General features: G+C 65.2%; 1 protein-coding gene across 1 annotated transcript in view; it reads right to left on the bottom strand.

The window, feature by feature from the left end:
* Nucleotides 1–24,545, bottom strand: part of STK32C (serine/threonine kinase 32C) — a 54,619-nt gene that overhangs the window by 13,212 nt on the left and 16,862 nt on the right. Inside the window, exon 2 of the mRNA XM_051830110.3 lies at nt 6,643–6,698. Coding sequence (XP_051686070.1) covers nt 6,643–6,698 — 56 coding nt within the window. The remainder of the gene's footprint in view (nt 1–6,642; nt 6,699–24,545) is intronic.

Below are 24,545 nucleotides of genomic sequence, written 5' to 3'. Positions count from 1 at the left end.
TCCACACACACGCACACACACACCCCTCCACCCACACACATGCAAACACCCACAGTGCACACACATAATCACAATACACATGCATGTGCACACCGACACACGCACACAGATCACGTAATACCCACACACTCCACTCAGGTGTACACCTGTGCTTGCATATCCAAACACATGCACACACACACATGTACACATGCACACACAAGATCAGCAAAACCCAGACAGCAGTCCCCACCCAACCACCCCGGCCCCAGCTAAGGGGGTCAAGGGCACCACTGCCCAGAGGCACCAGGGCCATTCCCGCCACATGGCAGCCGCACCCGAGGACTCGCCCTGGCCTGGGCGGCTGAGGCGGGCAGCTGGGTGGCCATGAGTAGGACAGGGTCGGAGCTGAGGCCGGAGCATGTGATGTGCAGAGCCAGGGGACCACATCCTGGGCAGAACCGGGTGAGGCGCCCGCATGGCCAGCAGCAGCCCAGGCCCCGGGCAGGCGGGCACCAGGGGTGGTCCACGGAGCCTCTACAGATGCCGCTGCACAGCCCGAGCCCTGGTGGCCTCGTGGTTTGCTCTCAGCCACACCTCAGCAAGGCGCCCACTCTGTCCGAGGTGGCCAGGTGTGACAGGACCTCGAGCCACAGTCCCCACACTCAGCACATAGGCACCACCCAGGATCCAGGGCTGGGTGCCTCCGGAGAAGTGGCTGGATGAGATGACAGGGCAGCCACAGCACTGGCCACGGGTGTCACCCAGACAGCTGCTGGCACATGCAGCCTGCGCCCTGCGGGCCGCAAGTGAGGACAAACTGACCCAGCTGCCCACCTGAACTGCCCAGGCTGCCTTCCAACGGAGCTGCTGACCCCGGCACCTGTGGGGGCACCGGGACCCACAGGGCACCCTGACCGGTAGCAAAGGCAACAGGCAGAGCTGTGTCCGGCAGCCCACGGCCCCAGGCTAGGCCACACCAGCACCCAGAGCCCCGAGCTCCTGGGGGCCACAGCTGCTCTCCCACTGCGGCTCACGAGGAGGCCCAGGCCCAGCCCACGCAGCACAGCCACACGGAGCGTTGCCATGGCAACCACAAGTGCTGTCTGCTGCCCGAGGGCAGTGCGGGGGAGGGGGTGTGGGGCGTTCCTGGGGGCAGCACCCAGCAAGAGAGCCCGGGACTGGGCCTGGTCACTGTGGACGCTTTTGTCGCACCCGGGTCCAGCGGAGGACGCAGTGTCCACAGCATCTGTGATCTCAGTTCCTCCCCCGCCCACTGCAGAGCCTGCAGACCCGAGGACTTGCCCTGCTGTCCCCCGCCCCCACACCGGCCAGCGGACTCTCCTGCGGGATCCCCACACCAAGGGGCCGGCCTAGCTGGAGAAGCCCCCCAGCTGCTGACAGCCGGGCTGGGGAAGGCAGGAAGTGGCCATGCACACCGCACCCCAAACCGGCTGCTGAGGGTGCCCTCAGGGCCCGTGGGGCTGGGCTCCCTGTGGAGCAGGTTCCGGGGACACTGGAGCAGCAGGAGGCCGGCCAGGGGAGGGCGCTAGAGAGCAGTAGGGGAAGGAGCCAGGTCTGCAGCGCGGAGCGGGCTGGCTGGGCACCGCTGCTCGGGCTCCAAACCACATCTGACGCAGCAGGGCCAGGGCCATGCGGAGGCCACGCTCTGCCTCCACAGGCTGGGCCCAGCCCCCACGTGTGTGTCTTGTGCTCCCATGGCTGTCGGCGGGGGCTCTGTGTCCAGGGCATCTGCAGGACCCCCGGGCACCAGTGGGAGACTGAACGGGGTCAGTGTGCCACCTGCCGGGCCGCACGGTGGCCCTGCTGAAGCCCAGAGCGGGTCTTGCCGCTCCCAGCCAGGATCATCTGGCCGCAGCCAGTCGCACGGAGGGGCCACAGCAGGGGTGGGGGTACTCCCAGGGCCCCAGACACGGCCATGGGGGGCTCCAGGGATGGGAGGCAGGGGAGGGGCAGCCTGGTTCACGCACAAAGCCATTCGGTTCTAAAACTGGAAGGGCAGAGCGCCCGTGTGCACGGCGGCAGGGGTTTCCCATAACACCACACAGTAGCTGCAGGGACAACACATAATACACTCGGCGCCGGTGCCAGCTCCCCGTGAGCACGCCAGCTGCCTGCGAGGGCGAACCCGCCCAGCTTCTGAGGGTTGATTTGTGGTCTCGACCAGATTTACTCAAGAGCTCAATTGGAGACACAAATGAGAACAGCAGACAGGCGGGGGGAGGGGAGGGGAGCGGAGGGGAGAGAAGGGGAAGGGAGCAGAGGGGAGGGGAGGGGAGGGGAAGGGAGGGGAGGGGAGGGGCTGCTGTCTGGGGCAACTGCATACACGTGATGCTCACGGACACAGGCTGCACGCGGTGGGCTTAGGCATGTCCAGCTGTGACCTTGTCACTGCCTCCCAGGGGAGCCTTGGAGCTGAGTGCTGGGGGCAGCCTGTGCAGGAGCCGCTGGGGACTGGACCCCAGGAGGGGGGACAGCAGGTGGAGGGAATGGGCGGGGCGGGGTGGGGTGCGGTGTGAGAGGCACCTGCAGCTTCGCAGTCCCGATCCCACCTGGAGGAGCCGCCCCTCACCTGCCTAAGCCAGACCCTCCACCCAGGGCATTTGTGGCGTCTCCACTCACGCCCCCTGAGGGCACACTCATCTCTCCTGTCGCCCCTCCCCCTCCTGCGCAGGCAGCACTAAACACTCACAGATCTGCACACCTCACTCCTGCTATGTCTCTCCTGGAGCGGGGAGAGGCTGGCCCCTCCCGCCCACAGCCCCATGACAGTCACCGCTTGGCTGCAGCGGGAGGGCTCCAAGTTCAACCAGGGAGGGCGGAGGGCCAGGGGAGAGATCCAGATTGGACAACATCACACAGAGAGAGAAGCGGATGGATCTTCTCCAAGCTTCGTCACTCCCATCTAGAACTGACTGACTGTGGCCGCGTCACTCCTCGGATGTCAGCCGGACAGGACAGAGAACAAAGCCCTGTGTCCTGCCTGGGAGGACCCCCCCGCCCCCCAATCTGGAAGCAGGTGCGCACGGTTCCCAGGCCCGCGGCTGATCCTGACGGCGGCCTCCAGTTTGAGGGAGGCCCGTGAGGGCTCACACTGCCCAGGCTCAGGGCAGGGCTGGCACCAGGCCCAGGCTGCAGACAGGGTGGGACATGGCAGCACCACGCTCTCCTGGCCACCTCCCAGCACGGACAGAGAACCACACCATCCCAGAAGACCCGGGGCAAAGTCCTGCTCTGTCCCAGCCGGGTGGGGAGACTGTATTCTCACGACTCCAAACACGGCCCACCAGCAGCTCCCCTGCCCGGGAGCCGTCCTCTCCGCGTTCTGCACGGCCACCCATCGCCTCCGCCAGCAGATGACAGCTTCCCGTGGGGCTGCGGCCCGAGCCGTGGTTGGCGAGGACGGCCAGGCGCCACGTCCCAGCCCCTGCTCGCCGAGACCAGCTGGAAAAGCCAGGCTCTGAGGGAGCCTCCGGCGCCGGTCAGCGCTGAGGGCGTCCGAGCTGGACCTGGGCTGGGGCTTTGCCCCGCAGGAGTTTCTGGCTTCCACCCTCACCCTCCCGCTGGTCGCCTCCTGCTCACCGTCCCGGTTCTGCATCTCCGACTGGGTCTGAGCTCCCGCCCCGCGGCCTGAACGCTCTTCCTCACTGAGGACTCGGCCCTCTGCTTCTGTTCTCGGCGAACCCAGCTTCTCAGTCAGCCCCGAGGAGCCCCCCGGACCCTGCCCCTTGCTGGGCACGAGCCCTGCACCCACGTGGCTCCTCTCTAGCTATGCGGAGCCCACCTAGGGGGCCGAGACCAACTTCATAACCAGCAGGGAGACACAGGCCACATGAGATGCCACCTCCCTGCTCTGGGGCTGCTGTCCAGGGAAAACCCAGCACGAGCACCGGCGAGAACGGGAGGAAGCAGAAGCCCCGAGTGCCGCTCTGGTGTGAACAGCGCAGCCGTTGAGGACGACGGCAGGGGCTGCCTGGGAGCCAAGCTGGCGTCACCGTCAGGAGCAGCAACCCCACAGCCTGGGGGGGGGGGGCTGAAATGGGGCCTCCGAGAGACAGGTGCACACCTTGTTCATGGCAGCCAGAGGGTGGGGGCAGCCCAGGTGTCCACGGGAGGACAACGTCTAAGCAAAGCGTTGTCTACTAACGTCAAAACCTCGTTCCACCTCAAGAAGGAGGGCGTCTGGCCGGGCAGCTGAGCCGCCAGCCAGGACACCCGCATCCCACACCAGAGCTCTGGGCTCAGCACCTGTCCTGGCTTCCGATTCCAGCTTCCTGCCGAGCCTGCCTGGAGCAGCAGGTGACGGCTCACTCGGGAGCCCTGGGCTGAGCGCACGGCTTCTGGCTGAGGCCACTGAGGGCCCCTGGGGAACCAACCTGTTCTCCCTCTGTCTCTCTCCAAGGAAGGGGAGGGAGGGAGACAGCTCAACACGCTGGAGAACAAACTCTGGGGACGCTGGGCTCTGTGAGCCACGCCAGGCACACAGGACGAGCCCCGCGTGAACTGAGCCAGGCACACAGGACGAGCCCCGCGTGAACTGAGCCAGGCACACAGGACAAGCCCCGCGTGAATGAGCCAGGCACACAGGACGAGCCCCGTGAACTGAGGCAGGCACACAGGACAAGCCCCGTGAACTGAGCCAGGCACACAGGACGAGCCCCGTGTGAAGGGAGGGCACTGACCCTTCCCTCTGGGGGATGCGTCCCAGTCCTGGGGTCAGGTGGGGGTCAGGACCCACGAATGTCCTCAGCGCCCTCCCGCCCTGTCCTGGCCACTCGAGGACCAGGCCCCTCCAGGCCCCGACGCCATCTGGCCTCGGGCTCCCGGGAACTGGGAGAAGCTGTTTCCTGTCCGAGCCCCGCGGTCTGCAGTGTGCCTGTCACAGCAGCTGGGCTCACGAGGACGAGAAACGCACAGACAGGAAGCAGAACGGTGGTCACCAGGCTGCGGGCAGGGGCGAGGGGGCGCGTTAAGGGGGCCGAGTTTCAGTTCTGACACATGAAGAGCCCCTGGGGACGGCTGCACGGCACCGTGCACAGAGCTGACGCCGCCACCACTCACGGGAAGATGCCTGAGCGCAGATCCCTGTCCGCCCCAAAAGCCGGAGCAGCCACGGGTCCCACAGGCCCCTCAGACACCAGTGGCTGCGTGGGTGGACAGCAGCATCCCGGGGGTTCTGGAGGTGTCCAGGCAGCCAGGCCGTGCACTCTGCAGGGGGTGGGGTCAGCGCTGGGACCCTGGGCTATGGCCACAAGCAAGCAGAGGTGGCCCGGCTTGGCCAGTGTTGGAGCTGCCTTCCCCCATCCTGCCTCCCGTGGTGTGGGCACTGCTACTGGGCAGCAGAAGCAGCTGGGAGCCGGGAGACCCCGGGGGCTAAGGGGGCAGCAGGAAGGATCCCTCAGCTGCACCGCTAACGTGTGTGAAAACAACCCTCCCACCCCCGGCTCCCTCAGCACCTGCCAGCACAGCCCACCACCCCGCCAGCCAGCTCTGCAGAGCCACATGCCAGAGGGGCCGGTGCTCCAAGGCTCTGCAGAGCCAGGCAGGGGGGCAAGAGCCATGGAGGCAGGGAGGGCAGTGGGGCTGGGTACAGGGTGGGGCAGGCCCCAGAGACAGCACCTGCGTCCCTCAGAGCTCCCCAGCTTGGCACGCGCCAGCCTGATTTGTGAATTCCTGGTGATCCTGGGATCTCTGCGTCCCGCCCACATGGCTGTCCTCTGCTGCCCGTGGGGGTGACCCCAGGAGCAGCAGGAGGAGGCTGTCCCAGCCGGCCTCCCCCAGGGTCAACAGACAGCAGAGGTCCTGCAGCTCCTCCTGACGCCCGGAGATTTCTAAGCAGGGTCCCCCAGGGTCCCCAGAGCGTCCCAGCAAATCCCTGCAGAGGGGCTCGCGTGTTCCTAAATGCCCCGAGCTCGGAGGGAGGCCCCGTGTGACAGGACGAGAGGCAGAGCAGCCCCTTCAGAGGGGCTCGTGGAGCCCCAATGCCGTGCCAGGTGGCTGGAGAGAGCCGCCATTCAGGAGCCGCCCACTCGCCACCAGCACCGCCCAGCCGGGCCAATTCCAACCTCCCAGGCCTCACGATCACCAGACCTGAGGGGCCACACAGCAGGACGTCAGGTGTGGCCAAGAGGGGACGACAGGGAAGCAGAGAACGAAGCCTGGGGCACCCCGGGGCTCTGCTGCGCTGGACCAGGCCAGGGCGGGGACAGACGCTGCCCGTGGAGGAAGAGGTGCGGGCACAGCCTGGCCTCGGTGCTCCCGGGCAGTCGCCGCTGCCGTCGCAACGAGCAGGTCCCGGACACCGGGCTTTGCTCTAAGGCCATCCCCGGGCTCCGGCCACACTCGGCCTCGGAGCTAAGAGGGCAGGGGTCACGCCCCGCGGCCCCCGTGTGATAGGGCAGCTGCACCATCATCAGCCTCAGCTCCCCACTGAGCTGCGAGACCCTTCGAGACCCCTGGAGACCCCAGCCGAAAGGCGGTCGGGGCTCCGCCGAAAGCTCAGGGTCCCCGTGCGGCCGGCCTGCCCTCACCTCCACCCAGACTGAGCCTGCCGCCGGGTGTGCCGGCATCCGCGGAGGCAAAGGCAGCAGGTGGCCGAGGGCCACTCCAGCGCCCTCCCGCCTTCCCCGGGCCCGGCCTTACCTTGCCAAAGCTGCCCTTCCCGATGGCACGCAGGATCTGGAAGTGGTCGAAGTTCACTGCGGAAAGAAAGAGACGCCAGGTGAGGTGCCGGGGAGGCCCAGGGCCGGGCTTGGCCGCCGTGAGCAGACCTCTCCCTGTGGGCCCCCCTTCTCCCTGGGAGTGGGCCCGTAGGGGGTGGTGCAGGGCTGACACGTGGTACAGCAGGCCCGGCTGAGCCCTGGCAGACAGCTGGGGCCACGGCACCTCCAGTCGGGTCACTGCACCAGGCCCACCGAGGGACAGAGGGTGCAGCAGCAAACAGGGCACCCAGAGTGCCGGACACACGGCCTCAGCCCTGGTGTCCAACGAGCCCGCACTGAGAGCCACCACAGCCCCGAAGAGCCTCCACAGGTGGCCAGAGCCTAGGGGGAAAGCCGGGCACGTGCTGGACAAGCCTGGGGGCCCTGCAGTCGGCCCCGAGGTTCACAAGGGTATGAGGCCCAGGACCATGGCCGGCCATGCAGCGACCACGTGCGGCCTCGGAGCAGCCCACGGGCCTGTGGGAAACTGAAGACCCCATCCCTGCTTTCTCCTGAGCCCCTCCTGGAGAGCCACCCCACCCTCCCCGTGCAGTGCACCCCATGACCCTGGGGAGCCTCCACCCTGAGGGCGAGACTTGGATGTCACTCCAGGTGGGGCCCCCAGGGCCAAGAGCTGCCAAGAGGCAGAGGCAGGAAGTAAGAGACGGTAAAAGCCAGGTCAGAAACGTGGGGGCCTCCCACCAACTCCCTCCCCACAGCGCACACAGCCGTAAAGCAGGTGCCTTCACCTGGTCCTTGGGGTGAAAGGGCCCCTCCACTGTCTGCTGGGGCGCCGAGCCAGGGGCAGCAAGGCCAGGAGTGCGGCTGGCCGGGACCCCCGGCTGCGGCTCGCGCTGGCCTTGGCTTCGCGAGTGGTCCCTGTGGCTTTGAGCACTGCCACCCAGCTTCCTTCACTAAGCAGGGCAGGCAGCCTCGTGGTTGGGCGGCCGACAGTGGCCCCTGGCACGGCCACGGGGAAGCTGCTCGGGGACACAGTTGGGAGTGCCAGACATGGGGAGACCTGCACAGTCCAATCCTCTCGGTGGCCTGGGCCTGGCTGACCTCACGGGGCACTGGGGCCCTAGAAGCCACCAGAGAGCGGCTGCAGGGTGACAGCTGTGTCCCGAACAACCCCGGTGCAAGGAGTCGTGGCCCCAGCCTGATGCCAAGACCCCAGAACACTCGTCCTGATGCCACCTGCAGGCCTCCAACTAGGCCCAGGCCAGGGCGGGCAGAGCTGCAGACCCAGCCCTGCCCTGCCCCGCTCCATGAGGGCCTCCAGGCCACACCCTGGGCGCCGGGGCCTCCTACAGCCACCCTCCCTGCCAGAGGCCCCATTTTCGGCAGCCGAGCAGTGAGGGAAGAGAGTGCACCAGCAGGGACTGGTCCCAGGGGCCTCAATGCACGTGACACCCGGGACCAGAGCCAGGCGGCCGTGCCTGTGCAGTCCACCCTGGCCCGGGGCGGCCCCAAACACGGGGCCTCAGGAGCGCCAGGGCCTCTGCACAGAGGAGGGCCCCGGGCACACAAGTCAGAGCACCACGTCCACGGCTGAGGCCACCTCCCCCGTCAGAAGCACGCACCGACCCAGCGGGGGCGGGGCCAGGCGGCGAGCACAAAGGCAAGGGTGGTTCTCCCTTGGGGCGGCTGACCGGGAGGGCAGTCGGGGCTTCCTGGACGAAGCGGCATGCACCTGGGCCTGCCAGGGGCTCCAGGCAGAAGACTAGCCACGCACACGGGAGCAGGCTTGGCCGGGGTAGAAACAGCTCGGGGAGGGCAGAGTTTGTGTGGAGTGGGGGTGGCCGGCCAGGCTGCACCACGCAGCTGGCCTGCAGCAGGGCCCCGCCTGGCCGGTGGTCTGACGTCCCCAAGGGGCCGGGCTGTGCTCAGGAGGGGCGGCAGACAGGACTGGGGGCAGTGGGTGTGGAGGCGAGGATGGGGGTGCCTGGGGGCCACAGTCCTAGGCCCTCACGGGCAGGTCCCGAGGAGGGAGGGCTCTGAGCTGGAGGGAGGCCCCTCCCAGAGCGTGGGAAACAAACCCTTGAGTGTGGGACCCTGGGACTGCCACCCACAGGCCAGCGCCACACGCCTCAGTTTCCCCGTCTGCAGAAGGGAGCCGTGCGGTGAGGTGGCCGCAGGGGCAGGGGCTCAGCACTGGAGGCAGCAGGTGCAGGGCAGCCCGGGGCGGGCAGCACGTGACAGAGGAGCACCCCGACTTGGCGGGCACCCCCAGGGCTGCGGTCGGCGTGCTCCACTCCAGGAGACCCTGCCAGGACAGCATCTGCCCAGTGACCACACAGAGGCCTCCTTGTGTGGAAAACAAAACGGCCTCCGACCTCCCTGCCCCAGTAACGGGGCAGCCAGGCCCAGCCTACCCTGTCACGCACGCAAACCCAGCGGCTCCAGGGAGCCCTGCCCCCACCCCTCCCGGGAGGGGCTCAGGGCCCCAGTGCCCCTCTGCCCAGTACCCCCTCCTGGCTGCCTCCCCCACCAAGGCCTCCCCAGCCCAGGCCTCAGTCCCGCCCTCTGCACGTCTCCCCCCGCCCCCAACTTCCCTGAGACCCGGCGTGCATGTCGGAGGCCCTGGTGACGAGGGCCTGGACACCCGTCCTGCCCAGTGTGGCATCTGACCCTGTTCTCAGTGAGCGTCACACCCAATCCCGTCTCCCCAGCAGCACAGGCAGGGCAGAGGAGGAGGGACAGGACTCCAGGGAGTGGCCACGCCTCCCCTGCCTCACGCCCACCATTCTGCTGCCTGGTGACCCCTCCTCCTCCTTTTCTTAAAAATATTTATTTATTTATATTTAAGGCAGGGAAACAGAGAGAAAAGAGAGACAGAGAGGGCCTCCATTTGCTGGTTCACCCTCCAAATGGCCACAAAGGCCAGGACTGGGCCAGGCTGGAGCCAGGAGCTTCTTCTGGTCTCCCACGTGGGTGCAGGGCCCAAGCACCCACCGCTTTCCAGGCCACAGCAGGGATCTGGATGGAACCAGCGCCGACATGGGATGCCAGTGCTGCAGCGGTGGCTTTACCTGCTACACCACAGCGCCAGCCCTGCTCCCCGGTTACACTTCTGGTTACTTGTGCCAAGAACAGGTGTGTTGTGAAGTTGGAGCCCTCAGCACACTTGGCTGGCAAACGGCTGCACCCGCTACAGGAGAAAGGGAGGGGCAGTGTAGGGCAGGGGTCCCTCCAAAGACCGTGCCTTGGTTAACAGCATGGAGTGAGACGGCAACGCGGCTACCACAAAACCCAAGCAGAAACGTCAGGTGACGACGGGCGCTGAACACTTCCTGCCCTGAGAACAAAGATCTTCCTTCTGTGGCCACCTGGCACCCATGCAAACACATGCACACGCACACATGTGCACACATGTGCATGAATGCACACACGTGCACAACACATGAGCAACACACATATGTGCACACACGTGTGTGAACATGTGCATGAATGCACACATGTGCACATGGGCACACACGTGTGCACACATACACTCGAGTATGTGCACATGAGCACACACATGTGTACACACACTCAAGTATGTGCACATGCATGCACACGTGTGCACACGCATACGCACACACGTGTGCGTGTGTGCACGCAAGTATACACACATACGTGCACACATGTGCACACGCATACACTCAAGTATGTGCACATGCATGCACACATGTGTACACGTGTGCACGCAAGTATACACACATACGTGCACACATGTGCACACGCATGCACTCGAGTATGTGCACATGCATGCACACATGTGTACACGTGTGCGCGCAAGTATACACACATACGTGCACACATGTGCACACGCATATACTCAAGTATGTGCACATGCATGCACACATGTGTACACGTGTGCACGCAAGAATAAACACATATGTGCACACATGTGTACATGCATACACTTGAGTATGTGCACATGCATGCACACATGTGTACACGTGTGCACGCAAGAATACACACATACGTGCACACATGTGTGCACACATACACTCGAGTATGTGCACATGAGCACACACATGTGTACACACACACTCAAGTATGTGCACATGCATGCACACATGTGTACACGTGTGCACGCAAGAATACACACATACGTGCACACATGTATACGTGCATACACTCGAGTATGTGCACATGCATGCACACGTGTGCACACGCGTATGCACGCACACATGTGTGTGCGTGTGCACACAAGTATACACACATACGTGCACACATGTGCACGCACACCACGCAGGGCGAGCGGATCTGCCCTGGGAGGGTAGAAATAGAGCCGTGACCCAGCTGTGAGTCACATCCATTGTTATGGAGACAATGCCCACCACCGCCCTCCGCCGAGCAGCTCTGCCCGCTCTGCCCAGGGAGCAGCCTGCAGAGACAGCTGCCCACAGCTAACGCGGGACAGGCCTGCCCTTGTCCACACCGGCGTGGGAGTTCCCGGGAAAGCTTTCAGATGAACCCAGCACCACCAGGCGCTGGAATTCTTACAAAGGTGGGTTCAGCTCTTCACACGACCCACGACCCAGACAGCACTTGGCATGAGGAATGTCCCCACCCCGCCCCGGTGTGCCTGCCACTCGGCGAGTGTGGAACCCATGAGAGTGCCGGGGGCTCGGGAACCGGCCCCACAGCTGCTTCCTACGCAGGACAGCCCCACATGACGCTACGGCCACCTCGGGAGCACTCAGCGCCCTGCCCGGCTCCCCGCAGCCCTGTGGGCAGCCCCTCCCAGCGACAGTGGGCTCTTCCCAAAACCAGGCTGTGGCTCAGGCCAGAGCCAGGGCCGCCAGGGCCCCTGAGCTCCAGAATGGTCCTGGCTCCTCACACCCAGAGCCAGGGGTCCCGGCAGCGTCCTCTGTCCCCTCCCCCAGCTTTGCTGAGTGGCCACTGTGACCCTCTCCTGCCTCGCCCGGAACCATCTGGCACTGGGTGCTGGCACTTCCTAAGGCCATCCTCAGGCAGCACCGGAAGCTTCCACGGATCACTGATGAGGCAGAAGCCAGATCAATGCAGCCTCCGCCGCCGCCGCCTGCTCCTTGGGCCGGTGGGGGGCGGGCAGCGGCCAGGGCTCCGGCTCTTCCCAGAGCTGTGGGGGCAGTGCCTCCCCCACGGACCGAGCAGCCGCGCCATGTGCCACCAGGGACAGATTGGGGACCCAAAGGTCGCTCGGCCCCCACCTCCCCTGAGGGCTCCCAGCCCAGCTGTGCAGACCCAGGGCACGGGGCAGGGGCTGGGGGAGGGGTGGCAGCACTAATGGACGAAAGGTGGGGTCTGGGGCGCCTGCCTCTTGTGACACAGCCCCTCCCCCAGGAGAGAGACCCTGGTGCCACGTCCCAGGACAGAGGGTCCCCACGGTGCCTGGCCTGGCCTGTGCTAGCACTAGTCCCCGCTGGCTGTAGGCCTCCAGCTGCCCATGCCTGCCAGTCCCCCACTGTCCTTGGCCAGGTCCCCACTCCCCCCAGGCCTCACCAGCCGTCTGAGGTGCTGTCCCAGGCTGTCCAGCACTGAGACCCCCAAGCCAGAAGGACGGATTTCAAGTGGGCATTTCCAGGCTGGGCACCAGCCAAGGCGGTGGGAGTGCCCAGCTGCCTGGCAGAGTCCAGGGCCATCCCGAGAAGAGGAAGGACCCTCCCTCTGCTCACCAGCCAAGGCCTCCCAGACCCCCCCGCCAGCGATGCCCCCACCCTGCAGGTGCTGGGGAGGCCCCTGCACTGTGGACCACACCGAGGCCGTCCTCAGCACCGCGGCAGGCTGCCAGTGAGAGGGGTAGGCTGGGGCGAGGACAGGCCGGCTGCACCTGCACTGCCCAGCACCCACAGCGTGCAAGGCCTGGCGGCCGGGGTGGGAGGACAGTCCCTGAGAAGCCCAGGGGTCAGTGCGTCCAGGCCCATGGCTGGGCCCACCAAGGCCCTGGAACTGTGTCCTGCAGAGCAGGGCAGAGGGTCTCCCTCCCAGGAAGCAGCTGCCTCAGCAGCAGAACTGGCAGGAAGTGGGGCCTGGGCCTGCGGCCGGACAGGACCCACAGGAGCCAGGCCGCTGGGCAGGGGGAGTACAGGTAGCCACTACCCACTCCGGCCAGCATGCCTGCTGGGAAACACCCCACTCCAGGCTCCCTGGGAACTGATGGGGCAGCCAGGACAGGAGTGTGGGGTCCTGGCACAGACCAACTTCACCCCTCTGTACCCTCACGACACTGAGAGCCACGAGCAGCAGGCCTGACCCCTGTGCCCCCAGCCGGGCCCCTCCGTTCCCCACGGGGGGCCACAGCCAAGCCCCACTCCCCGGAGCCCTCAGGCCCCCTGGGATGCCCTCGAGGCCGCATCGCAGGACTGGGCGGGGGTCTCCTCTGCCCCTGCAGGCTGGGGCTCCCAGGCCTCCCAGGCTCCCACCGTGCACCTCGTGCAGCCACCTGGGAAGGCCATGTTGGCCACACAGCAGGCCCAGCCCGTGGCCCCATGCAGACCGCAGCCTCCTTCGCTGCCACAGGCCAGGGGACAGGCACAGCCCCGGTCCCTCCTCAGGCCCCTGTGCCGGCCGTGGTCCACGCAGCCTATGCTCTGGCGTCCGAGCTGTCCCCGGAAAGGGGCCTGGGGGCCCCAGTCTCTCTGCCCTTCCCACTCGGGAGGGACGCGGGGGCCAGCAAGGACCCCACAGCCTCGTCCCAGGCCCCGCAGCACCAGGACGTGGCAGCCCATGCCTGCCTGCCAGCAGGCCACAGTGAACAGTCAAGTGTGAGCTCCAAGCCTCTACTCCACGCCACAGCAGCAGGAGCCCGCGGGAGGCCCCCCTGGGGCGCGGGGCACCTGCCCCACCTTCATGCCCCCGAGCTGGCTTGGCCTGAATACAGAGACCCAGGGCCAGACCCATCGCTGGGGCAGGGTCTCCCAGGCAGCTGTCGACCTCTGCCCCGTGGGGCTCCTGGGAGAGGGCAGGTTACGGTCTCAGCAAAGCTACCCCCACCCCTCCCCCGCGGGCATCCTGTAGGCTTCCTCCCCAGGGCTGACCCCCACAGCCCCACTGGACTGTCCACCCTGAAGACAGGACAGGAGTGTCCACCCACAGCCTGGGCAGACTAGCTGGTCAGTGGGCAGGAGCCCGGCTCAGGATGCAGCCGGCCCAGCCCAGCTCGCCTGGGCTCTGAGCAGCTGCTGTGCTCGGCCAGGCCCATGGGGGCTGCCTGGACACTGCTGCTGGCCGGGATGAGCCCCAGGGGCCGCCTGGACACTGCTGCTGGCCGGGATGAGCCCCAGGGGCCGCCTGGACACTGCTGCTGGCCGGGATGAGCCCCAGGGGCCGCCTGGACACTGCTGCTGGCCGGGATGAGCCCCAGGGGCCGCCTGGACACTGCTGCTGGCCGGGATGAGCCCCAGGGGCCGCCTGGACACTGCTGCTGGCCGGGATGAGCCCTGAGCCTCAGCTGACCAAAGTCCTAAGAGAATTGTGCGCTGCCTTTTTGGGGGAGGGGTGCTGGGGGCAGCCTTGGACAGAGAGGAAACAGCTCAGAGGAAAAGAGACCCCCAGCAGGACCCCCGGACGCTGGGAGGCACAGGCCCAGGAGGGCTGCCAGGCCCACCTGACCAAGGCCACTCCTCCACTCACTGACCCCAGCTCATCGAGGTCAGCGCCTGCCCAGAGACCCTGACATATGGGGGCCCTGTGTGGTCCCAAATCTTGGATGCCAGCCCCCCCACTCCGTGGCTCCTCCCAGGGTCTCACAGCAGTGACCTGGTAGGGCCCCCACAGCCCCAGGCAATGGTGTCTGTGTCTGCACACACCCAGAGTGGTGTAGCAGTGTCCACACACTCACCCCACGCTCAGACCTCCTGCACGACACCCACACGAACACACATACACAGCATACATCACACACAGCACATGCCACACACACAGCACATGCCACACACAGCACATGTCACACAGCACATGCCACACACACAGCACATGTCACACAGCACACATCACACACAGCACATGCCACACACACAGCACATGTCACATAGCACACAGACACGTCACATGTGTCACACATAGCACATCTCACACACACAGCACACATCACACACAGCACACATCAGACACAGAACAGTCATGTAAGCACACATCACACACAGCACACACCACATAGTACATGTCACACATCACACACATAGCACATGTCACACACAGCACACAGACACGTCACATGTGTCACACATAGCACATATCACACACACAGCACACATCACACACACAGCACACATAGTACAGTTCACACAGCCCATGCCACCCAGCACGTGTCATACACAGAATAGTCATGCAAGCACACGTCACACACAGCACACACAAGACATGTCACAGCATGTGACACACACAGCACACGCCACACATCACACACAGCACATGCCACACAGTATATGTCACACATAGCACACACATAACAGCACATGTCACACACAGCACACGTCACACAGACATGTCACAGCATGTGTCACACATAGCACACATCACATACACAACACATATCACACAGAACATGTCACACACAGCACACATCACACACGTCACACATAGCACAGGTCACACAGCACATGCCACCCCGCACACATCATACACAGCTGTCACATACAGTACACATCACACACACAAGCACATGTCACACACATGTCGCACACACACAGGCTAACAGCGTCCAGGCACTGTGTGCTGCTGTGGACAGTCGCGGGTTCGGGACCTGCATCAAAGCCACTCCAGAAGTGTCCTTGGTGGAGGCCACGCCCTCCCTCCCGCTGGGCAGCTTGGCCACCGCCCACCCAGGGGACGCACCCAGGTCCCACCCACAGAACCCAGCCGCAGCTCAGGACGGCGGTGACTCCTTGCAGGCCGGCTCGGGAGACAGGACAGGACGTGGCATCACTGAGGGTGCCCGTGAGGAGGGTCAGGCGGCACCGTCCACGCCCACAGCCAAGCCAGGGCCACGTCTGCTGCCACCTCTGGTGTGCAGGGGACCAAGCACCCCCACCCCCTCCCACAGACACACGGGGCCCTCTCAGGAGGCCACGGCTCCCACCCACCGCGGCCCAGGCCCGACCACCTGGCCACCTGGCCCTCAGCCCTCGCCTGGAGCGCAGGACCAGCTCCGCAGCCGTCCACACAGCAGGCGCCACCAGAAACGCAGCCGTCCACACAGCAGGCGCCACCAGAAACGCAGCCGTCCACACAGCAGGCGCCACCAGAAACCCAAGAGGCCACGGCTCCACCGGCGCCCAGGGCACCCCACACAGTGCGCGGCCACGTAACCAGCCCCAAGGCACGCACGAGAAGAGAGGCGAGGAAGGCACTGTCAGTCCTCGCGCTGAGGAGGTCGGCCACCTCTGTGCTGGGCTCACGGTTCACGGAGGACGCACAGCCAGCGGCCAGGCCTGCGCTCACGCTCAGCCTCGGTCTAACGCCGGTCCAGGGCAGCGCCGCATCCCCGACCATCGCAGACAGAGGCAGGGAAGGTGTCTGGAGCCGACATGACCGTCAGGGCCTTCGGGGAGGGGCGGCAGGGAGAGGCCAGGCTCTGTCGAGGGAGTGACCCCCACGTGCCCAGGCCCACAGCCCTGCAGTGACCGGTCCAGCACGCGTGTCCTGGGCCTCTTGCACTCCTTCCCTCCTCTCCAGGGACCCAGCCCTTGGGCGTCACGCGGTCTCGTGTTTCCTGTTGCTCACAGCCGACACCGCAGAGTGAGCGAGTGAGTCACGAAGAGACGGCTGCTGCTGGCTCAGGGCTCTGAGGTCTGGGGCCGGGGGTCACAGCATTCTGGCCGGCAGAGTCCTGGGGCAGCTCAGGGTGTGCATGGCACGTGCGCATCCCCGCCTCTGGTCTCGCTCCCTGTTCTCACCGAACCACCACACCGCATCGGGGCTCTGCCTGGTGACCTCCGCAAATCCTAATTCCCCCAAGGGCCACACCTCTTCACAACTCAGCCAGATCTACACCAGCCCCGGCTTCAGACAGGACAAACCACGACCAAACCACAGCCACAAGTGTCCCTTGAGGGCCAGCCACGGTCCTGCAGGAGGCCAAGGCGTCATCACTGCACCCGGGAGAGCTGCCGGAGCCTGAAGCCGGCAGAGGGAGGTAGTGCTGAGACAGCTCAGCGTCCACCAGCTCCGGGGTGATCGTTCCGCACCCCCACTCTCATGGCCATCGCAGCCCCCGGGCTGACCCGTTCCGCACCCCCACTCTCATGGCCATCGCAGCCCCCGGGCTGACCTGTTCCACACTCCCACTCTCATGGCCATCGCAGCCCCCGGGCTGACCCGTTCCACACTCCCACTCCCACTGACCCCATTGAGGGTCATCTGAGTGAGGCCTTGCTCACGGTCAGCTGGAATCTACGCCAGCATGACAGCAGGCAACAGCCTGACCAGACACTTCACAGGGGCCCACCAGAGGCTGTAAAGGCCACAGGAAGATGCTTAGACTTGGCGGTCAGCAAGGAAATGCAGCGAAAACCCAACAGACGCCCCCTTGTGGGATCCAGGAGCGCGAAGCCAGAACAGGGCCTGGTCACCTCGGGACACTCCCGGGCAGACCCCAGACAGTAGGACATGGACTCGCCGTGCAACCTGCAGCCCGTCCCAGATACCCCGGGGACGCCGGACAGACTGATCAGGCGTGCCCTCTGCAACCCTGCTCACCACAGCCAGACACAGGACATGGGTCAGACTCAGACTCAACAAGACTTCAACACACGAACCCACAATGGACATGGAGGACGTGACTGACGCGTGGCCCCGAGGAGGAACCTCAAGGGCGTCAGGCCCCCCGAAGCAGCAGAGTTCACAGGGTAGGCGCCGTGCGATTCCACCTGCGTAAGCTCGAGAATCGGCGACAGAGTCAGCACCTGATTCCCTCTCGGGGTGCAGAGGGGGTGCCTGGAACGCAGTAGGACGGAACCTTCGGAATGGTGCGTGCTTGTCAAACCCCTCCGTCTGGTGCCCTGACAGCACACTCAGCACACACTGTGGGCACTTTGTGGAGCTGCAGGGGACACTTGCCCTGAGAGCCCATCCCAGGATCCCCCAGCCCCTGCCCACGTGTCTGCTCTGCCCCGGCGTCTCAGCCCTGGTCAGTCTGTGCAGAGTGACCCGGCTGCACAGGGACCCTGGTGAGAGGGTGCTCAGCACGGGGCACCGACCTCCCTGGGGGACAAGGCAGGCTCTTTCATTTGGAAGCCTCTGGTGCACCTCAGATCACACCTGTGCGTCTGCCCAGGGGGCAGCTCTGTGCCTGTGCAGGTGTCTGTGCACGCACACGTGTGTGCATGTTGGTGATGCCAGCATAGCTCAGTGCACAGGCAAGTGTGTGTGCATGTGTGTGCAGCTCTGTGCCTCTGCAGGTGTCTGTGCACACACGTGTGTGCATGTGGGTACCTTTGGGCACAGCTCAGTGCACAGGCAAGTACGTGTGCATGTGTGTGCAGCTCTGTGCCTGTGCAGGTGTCTGTGCACGCACACGTGTGTGCATGTGGGTACCTTTGGGCACAGCTCAGTGCACAGGCAAGTACGTGTGCATGTGTGTGCAGCTCTGTGCCTGTGCAGGTGTCTGTGCACGCACATGTGTGTGCATGTGGGTACTTGTGGGCATAGCTCAGTGCACATGCAAGTACGTGTGCATGTGTGTGCAGCTCTGTGCCTGTGCAGGTGTCTGTGCACACACGTGTGTGCATGTGGGGACCTGTGGGCACAGCTCAGTGCACAGGCAAGTGTGTGTGCATATGTGTGCAGCTCCGTGCCTGTGCAGGTGTCTGTGTATGCACACGTGTACCTGAGTGTGCGCATGTGGGTGTGTGCAGGTGTAGCTCAGTCACTGTGTGCATGCGTGTGCTTGCATGTGTGTGTGCTTACGCGGTACAGAGGCACACAGGTCCTGCACAGGGTCTCTCAGGGTGTGTCCACCGCACACCTGGCCTCATCTCACACATCCTGCTGGGCCCGGCACTCCGCTGAGGTGGGGGGAGACCCTGTCGGCTGAGCCACCCTTCCCTGGAGCACTCGGGCCCCTCCTAGGCTACGAGCTGCCTTGGGGGGCGCTTGGGAAAAGCCAGTTCAGGCAGGAACGGGCTCTGCAGCCGATTATCACCAGCACGGCACTGCTAAGAGCTGCCACCGCCTCCCTGGGCCTCAGCGAGCTCACCTATCCCCACAGCCCCAGGCTGCTCCTGCAGTCAGACCCCAGCTGTTTCACTCACACACCCCTGGGGGCATTTGGAATGCCGCCCCCCCCCGCAGAGGTGGGGTGGCCCTGGCACCCGTTGGAGCATGGCTCCAGCTGCAGGCAGGAGGCTTTCCCAAGCCTCTGGGGGTGGGTGCTGGGAAGGGGAGGTCGAGTGAGAGTCTAGCCGGTCAAGTCCAAGCCAGCTGATGCCCGAGGGCTGCCTCTTCCTCCTGGGACCAGCTGTCCTCTGAGCCAGGCCACCAACCCCTGCCTGTTTGTTCTCACAGTCACCAGGCAGCCAAGTAGGTTTAAACTGACCTCAGTGACCCAGCAGGGAACTGAGGCAACAGTGCCACCAGGAAGGGCCTCCCTCAGCCCAGGGTCAGGAGGACAACACCCAAGGGTGTGCACAGGCAAGAGGCCTCACAGGTGTGACTGAGTGGAGGATCGTGGGGAGGGGAGTGTCCCTGGTTACCCAGGTGGGCCCTACATGCAGTGACTGTGGTCCTGCTGGAAGGCACTGCCCAGGACTGCGCCGTGGAGACAGAAGCCGAAGCCGAGGGGGCTGTGAGGGGACTCTGAGGGTGGGGATCCAGGGCCAGGGGGAACGCTGGGCGGCAAGGAACGGGTCCTCTCCCAACCATGTGGAGGCAGCAGGTCCCGCTGACACCACCCACCCCGAGACCCCGGAGGCTGATGTGGAGAGAGTGGCAGTGTGTGATGGCAGCCGCAGGCCAGGCCTCTGCTCGGGCATCCCACAGTCCCCACCGTCTCCAAGATGGCCACTGATGGCCCTGCAGTGGGTGCCGCCTTTGCAGGCGGCTGTGTTCATTAAAGACCCACCCGGGGGGCAATGTTGGCTCCAAATCCCGCCAGGGCCAGGCTGGGGGACTGAAGGTGCAGTCCAGGAGGCTCAGCAAGACGCCTGCTCTCCCGACACAGGCCCTGCCCAACAGATGGCGAGTGAGTGGCAAGTGTTGACCCAGCCCCAGCTGACCAGGCCTGTGCTGCCACCTAGGCCCCTTACTCCTGGCCCAATCCCCACGTCCAGGACGCAAAGTCTTGCTCATGGATTTATTAAGCTCCACAGGATGCTGACATCACACAGCGACACACTCCTGTGTGATGCTGACATCACGCAGCACCACACATGCTGAAGATGTCAGAGTGTTCAGGCTGGAAACCGGGGCCGTAGTCAGCGACTGGCCTGCAGACACCCAGGGGTCACCACACAGGACAAGGACAGTCCCCTCCTGCGTGGCTTCAGGACCCACGGGCAGAGGTGTGGCGGACAGGGACTCCCACATCTCAAAGCAGCTGCCAGCCGGTTCCTGGGTTCAGCCACACAGGGACTCACGGAGAGGGAGGTTTGGTCCTCCCAGGACCCCAGGCAAGGGCCAGCCCGCCTGGCAGGGGGCGTCTGCCTGCCTGGGGAGTGGCTGACAGCCCAGTGCCGAGACAGGGCTCAGGCGAGAGCCACGTGGTGCCTCAGCCCAGCACCACACCCACGCCAAAAGGGGATAAATAGAAGCAAGCCAGCACGGTTAAGGCAGAGCTGCTATTTTAAATTCCAGTAAGTGCATGGTTTTATTTCTGACTGTTTCTTTGCAAAGAAATTTGCATAGACTTTTGATGAAACGCCGATATTTGAAGATTAGCAAACTATGCAGCTGTTTTTTTGTGGGAAATGTGTGTGGACAGCGCCTTTGGGCAGGAGCCAAGGCCGAGCCCTCCACCTGCCTCAACCCCACACGTGCAGGTCTGACTGCAGAGTGAGCCTGGCCAGTGCAAACCAAGGTTCCCGGGCCGCAGGCTGGACGGGCCTGGGGTACCTGCAGAGTGCAGCAGGGCCCTGGAAGCCTGGTCATCTGCAGCGTGGGTTCAGCACAGGTGGCCACTTCCTCCCCAGGGACACTGGCTGGGACGGAGTCATCCCCAGGAGTGAGAGGCTCCCTTGGGGACATTCCCGTGCCAGAGGAGACAACGTGGAGGGTGGGAGCCAAGACAGGGCCCCACCCCCGAGGACCCAGAGCCACGACCAACAGGGCCTCGGTGTGTGCAGCAGGCGCCCCCCAGCCCCACCCAGGAGTGGATCTGCTGAGAGGAGCCAAGGACACTCCCCCCAGAAGCCTGGAGTGAGCCAGGAGCTTGGGAGCTGTCCCTGGTGCTGACGGCTCTGGCCGTGATGGTGGCCGGTCCAAGTCCACAGGCTGCGTGGTGTCTGGATGACGTCGGCCTCCACCCACACCCACACCCACCACACAATCCCACAGGGTGGCAGGGCCGAGACTGCCCCAGGAGCAGGGGGCGAAGCAGCAACAAGGCTGGGCCAGGAGCCAAGGACGCAGAAGGGCCCGTGGGGCAGGGAGGGGCTGGTGAACTCGCTCTGTCTGCCCAGAGTCAGAGCCGTGGACATCAGGCCCCTTTCTTGGAATCTGAGCAACGGGAAAGCCCACGGTGTCCCGTGATTTTACTCCAAATCAGTGAAGTCAATTTTTTTCTTTCTTGTTTCCAGAGAGTGAAAGAAAGAAGGAACAGGAGAGGGAGAGAGGGGGAGAAAGGGGGAGAGAGGGGGAGAGAGGGGGAGAAAGGGGGAGAGAGGGGGAGAGGGGGAGGGAGAGGGAGAGGGGGAGGGGGAAGGAGAGGGAGAGGGGGAGGGGGAGAGGGGGAGAGGGGGAGAGGGGGAGAGGGGGGGGGAGAGGGGGAGAGGGGGAGGGAGAGAGGGAGAGGGGGAGGGAGAGAGGGGGAGGGAGAGAGGGGGAGGGAGAGAGGGGGAGGGGGAGAGAGGGGGAGGGGGAGGGAGAGAGGGAGAGGGAGAGAAGGAGAGAAGGGGAGGGGGAGGAAGGGAGGGAGAGAGGGAGACAGGGAGAGGGAGAGAAGGAGAGAAGGAGAGGGGGGAAGGGAGGAAGAGGGGAGAGGGGGAGAGGGAGAGAGGGAGGGAGAGAGAGGGAGGGAGGGAGAGGGGGAGAGGAGAGAGGGAGGGAGGGAGGGAGGGAGAGGAGAGAGGGAGGGAGGGAGGGAGAGGAGAGAGGGAGGGAGGGAGAAATTTTCTATCCTCAAATGCCCCCAACAGCCAGGGCCGGGACAGGCTGAAGCCAGTAGATCCATGTGGGTCTCCCACATGGCTGCAGTGCCCGAGCACTTGGGCCCCTTTTTCTGCTTTCCTGGGGGCATTGGCAGGGAGCTGGATGGGAAGTGGAGCAGCCGGGGCTCCCCCAGTGCTCTGGCGTGTGGCACCCCCATGGCAGACACCACAACGCACCCCATCTTCCTCACTCACTCTCCCAGGCTTCCTCCTACTGACCCCAGCCTTTGTCCCCGGCGTCCACTCTGGATAGGAGCAGGCTGTTGTTAGGTGGGGGCAGGGCCCGTCTGCCCCCACCCCTGGTCCCTCAGGCACCTGCTGGCAACAGCCACCTCCCAGTGGCCCCTCCCACGGACAGCTGGACACAGGCTCTTGGGCTGGCCCCGCTGCCCCTACACCCTGCGTGGAGGTGCAGATACCCACAGGGACCCCTCCATCTGTGCACAGCGACTTCTCACACCTATGCCTGCTGCTCTGAGGTCACCAAGGCAAACTCCCCACGGGAAAGCTGTCTGGGGAAGGCCCTGGCCCGAGGACCCCAAGTGCTGTCTCCCCACCATTTCTTGGCCTCGGGACACAGGTGGCACCCAGGCAGGCCGTGTACCCTGGGACCTGCACGGAACACCGCCCCTACTTCTGTGTGTGTCTCCTGACACGAGAGCCCACTGCAGCTCTTCCCCCACCACACGTGGCTGCAGATCACACGACGCCCTGCTGCCAGGCGTCCGCGCCGCCTCCTCGGGCTCGGTGCCGTCTCCCCCAGCCTCAGAGCATCAGCAGCCCCAACCAAACGCCGTTGTGGGAAGCAGCAGCACTCCAGCTCTGCAGGGAGCCAGCGAGTGGAGACCCCGGCCTGCCGGGTCCTGTGCTCTAGGGTGGGGAGTGGAGACGCCGTGGCCTGCTTGTAACGCTGAAGTCAGGACAGTGGGTGCTGAATCCAGCCCCCCAGGAACCCCCAGGCTGAGCTGAGCCCGGCCCCCAGGCGCCCCCAGGCTGAGTTGAGCCCAGGCCCCCAGGCGCCCCCAGGCTGAGCTGAGCCCAGGCCCCCAGGAGCCCCCAGGCTGAGCTGAGCCCTCCCCCCGCACCCCGGCTGAGCCTGGACACAGCTCCTGCAAACACTCCTTTTGGTGACCAGTTTCCAGTCTGCGGGGAGCAGGAGCTCTGGCCCAGCTGGAAGACGGCGCAGACATGGAGCAGGGCAAGCCCGGGGCTCGGAGGGACCGCGAGCCGCAGCCAGGACCAGCCCGTGTGCGGAGCCGGCACCGCAGGCTCCACCAGCCTGCAAAGCCGGGACCCCTGGGCTGGGCGCGAGGCCTTGCGATGCGTGACTTGGCACAGGGGGCGACGCTGCGTGGGCCGCCCACACCTGTATCTCAGCGCCGGGCTCCAGCCCAGGCTCCACTCCCAATACAAGCCCTGGGAGGCAGCAGGTCCCTGCCACTCACGCGGGAGACCCAGAGGGAGTTCTGGGCTCCTGGGTTGATCCTGGCCCAGCCCTGGCTCTTAGGGGGCATTTGGAAAATGAAGCAGTGCTCAGAAGATCTCTCGCTTCCTTTCAGATAAATGAGATAAATAAATGAGTTTTTAAACTAAACAAACAGGGCCCTGCACGTCTGTAGGAACACGGGAAGAACACCCAGGAATCTGCCCAGAGCCTCCGTCTCCGCTGAGCACACGCAGAGCAGGAGCCTTCCTAGGGAGCAGGCCCAGCCTCGGGGACCCCACTGCAGAGCCAGCACAGGCGCCCGACACATGAGGCCTGGCCTGGCCGGTCTGCAGGGAGCAGCCAGGGCCCCCCCCAAGGCCCGGCCCGGTCTGCAGGGAGCAGCCTGGGGCCACCCCCACCCAGGCCCGCCTGACTGCAGGGAGCAGCCTGGGGCCACCCCCACCCAGGCCCGCCTGGTCTGCAGGGAGCAGCCTGGGCCACCCCACCCAGGCCCGCCTGGTCTGCAGGGAGCAGCCTGGGCCACCCCACCCAGGCCCAGCCCGGTCTGCAGGGAGCAGCCTGGGGCCACCCCCACCCAGGCCCGCCTGGTCTGCAGGGAGCAGCCTGGGGCCACCCCCACCCAGGCCCAGCCGGTCTGCAGGGAGCAGCCCCCCAGGAACCGGCAGGCACCTATTTTTGTGCATCTGAATGGGACAGTTTTCCAGACTGAGCGGCAGGCGTCTCTTTTATGTTTCCAGACACAAAGCAGAAGATCCGCACAGCTGGGGGGGCCTGTGTTCCCGTGCGAGCTCAAGTTCCTGTTCCCAGGATGAGCGTGTCGGCTGGACGATCCCGCCCTGGTGCCCAGACCCCCACCCCAGGGCCCAGACCCCCGCCCTGGTGCCCAGACGCCCACCCCAGGGCCCAGGCCCCCGGCCTGGTGCCCAGACACCCACCTCAGGGCCCAGACCCCCGCCCTGGTGCCCAGACGCCCACCCCAGGGCCCAGACCCCCGCCCTGGTGCCCAGACGCCCACCCCAGGGCCCAGACCCCCGCCCTGGTGCCCAGACGCCCACCCCAGGGCCCAGACCCCCACCCTGGTGCCCAGACCCCCACCCCAGGGCCCAGACCCCCGCCCTGGTG

The sequence above is a fragment of the Oryctolagus cuniculus genome, chromosome 15 (genome assembly GCF_051225735.1).
Source record: "Oryctolagus cuniculus isolate XC-2025 breed Fujian yellow rabbit chromosome 15, ASM5122573v1, whole genome shotgun sequence".
Classification (NCBI taxonomy): Eukaryota; Metazoa; Chordata; class Mammalia; order Lagomorpha; family Leporidae; genus Oryctolagus; species Oryctolagus cuniculus.
This window is presented reverse-complemented; position numbering and strand designations above follow the sequence as displayed.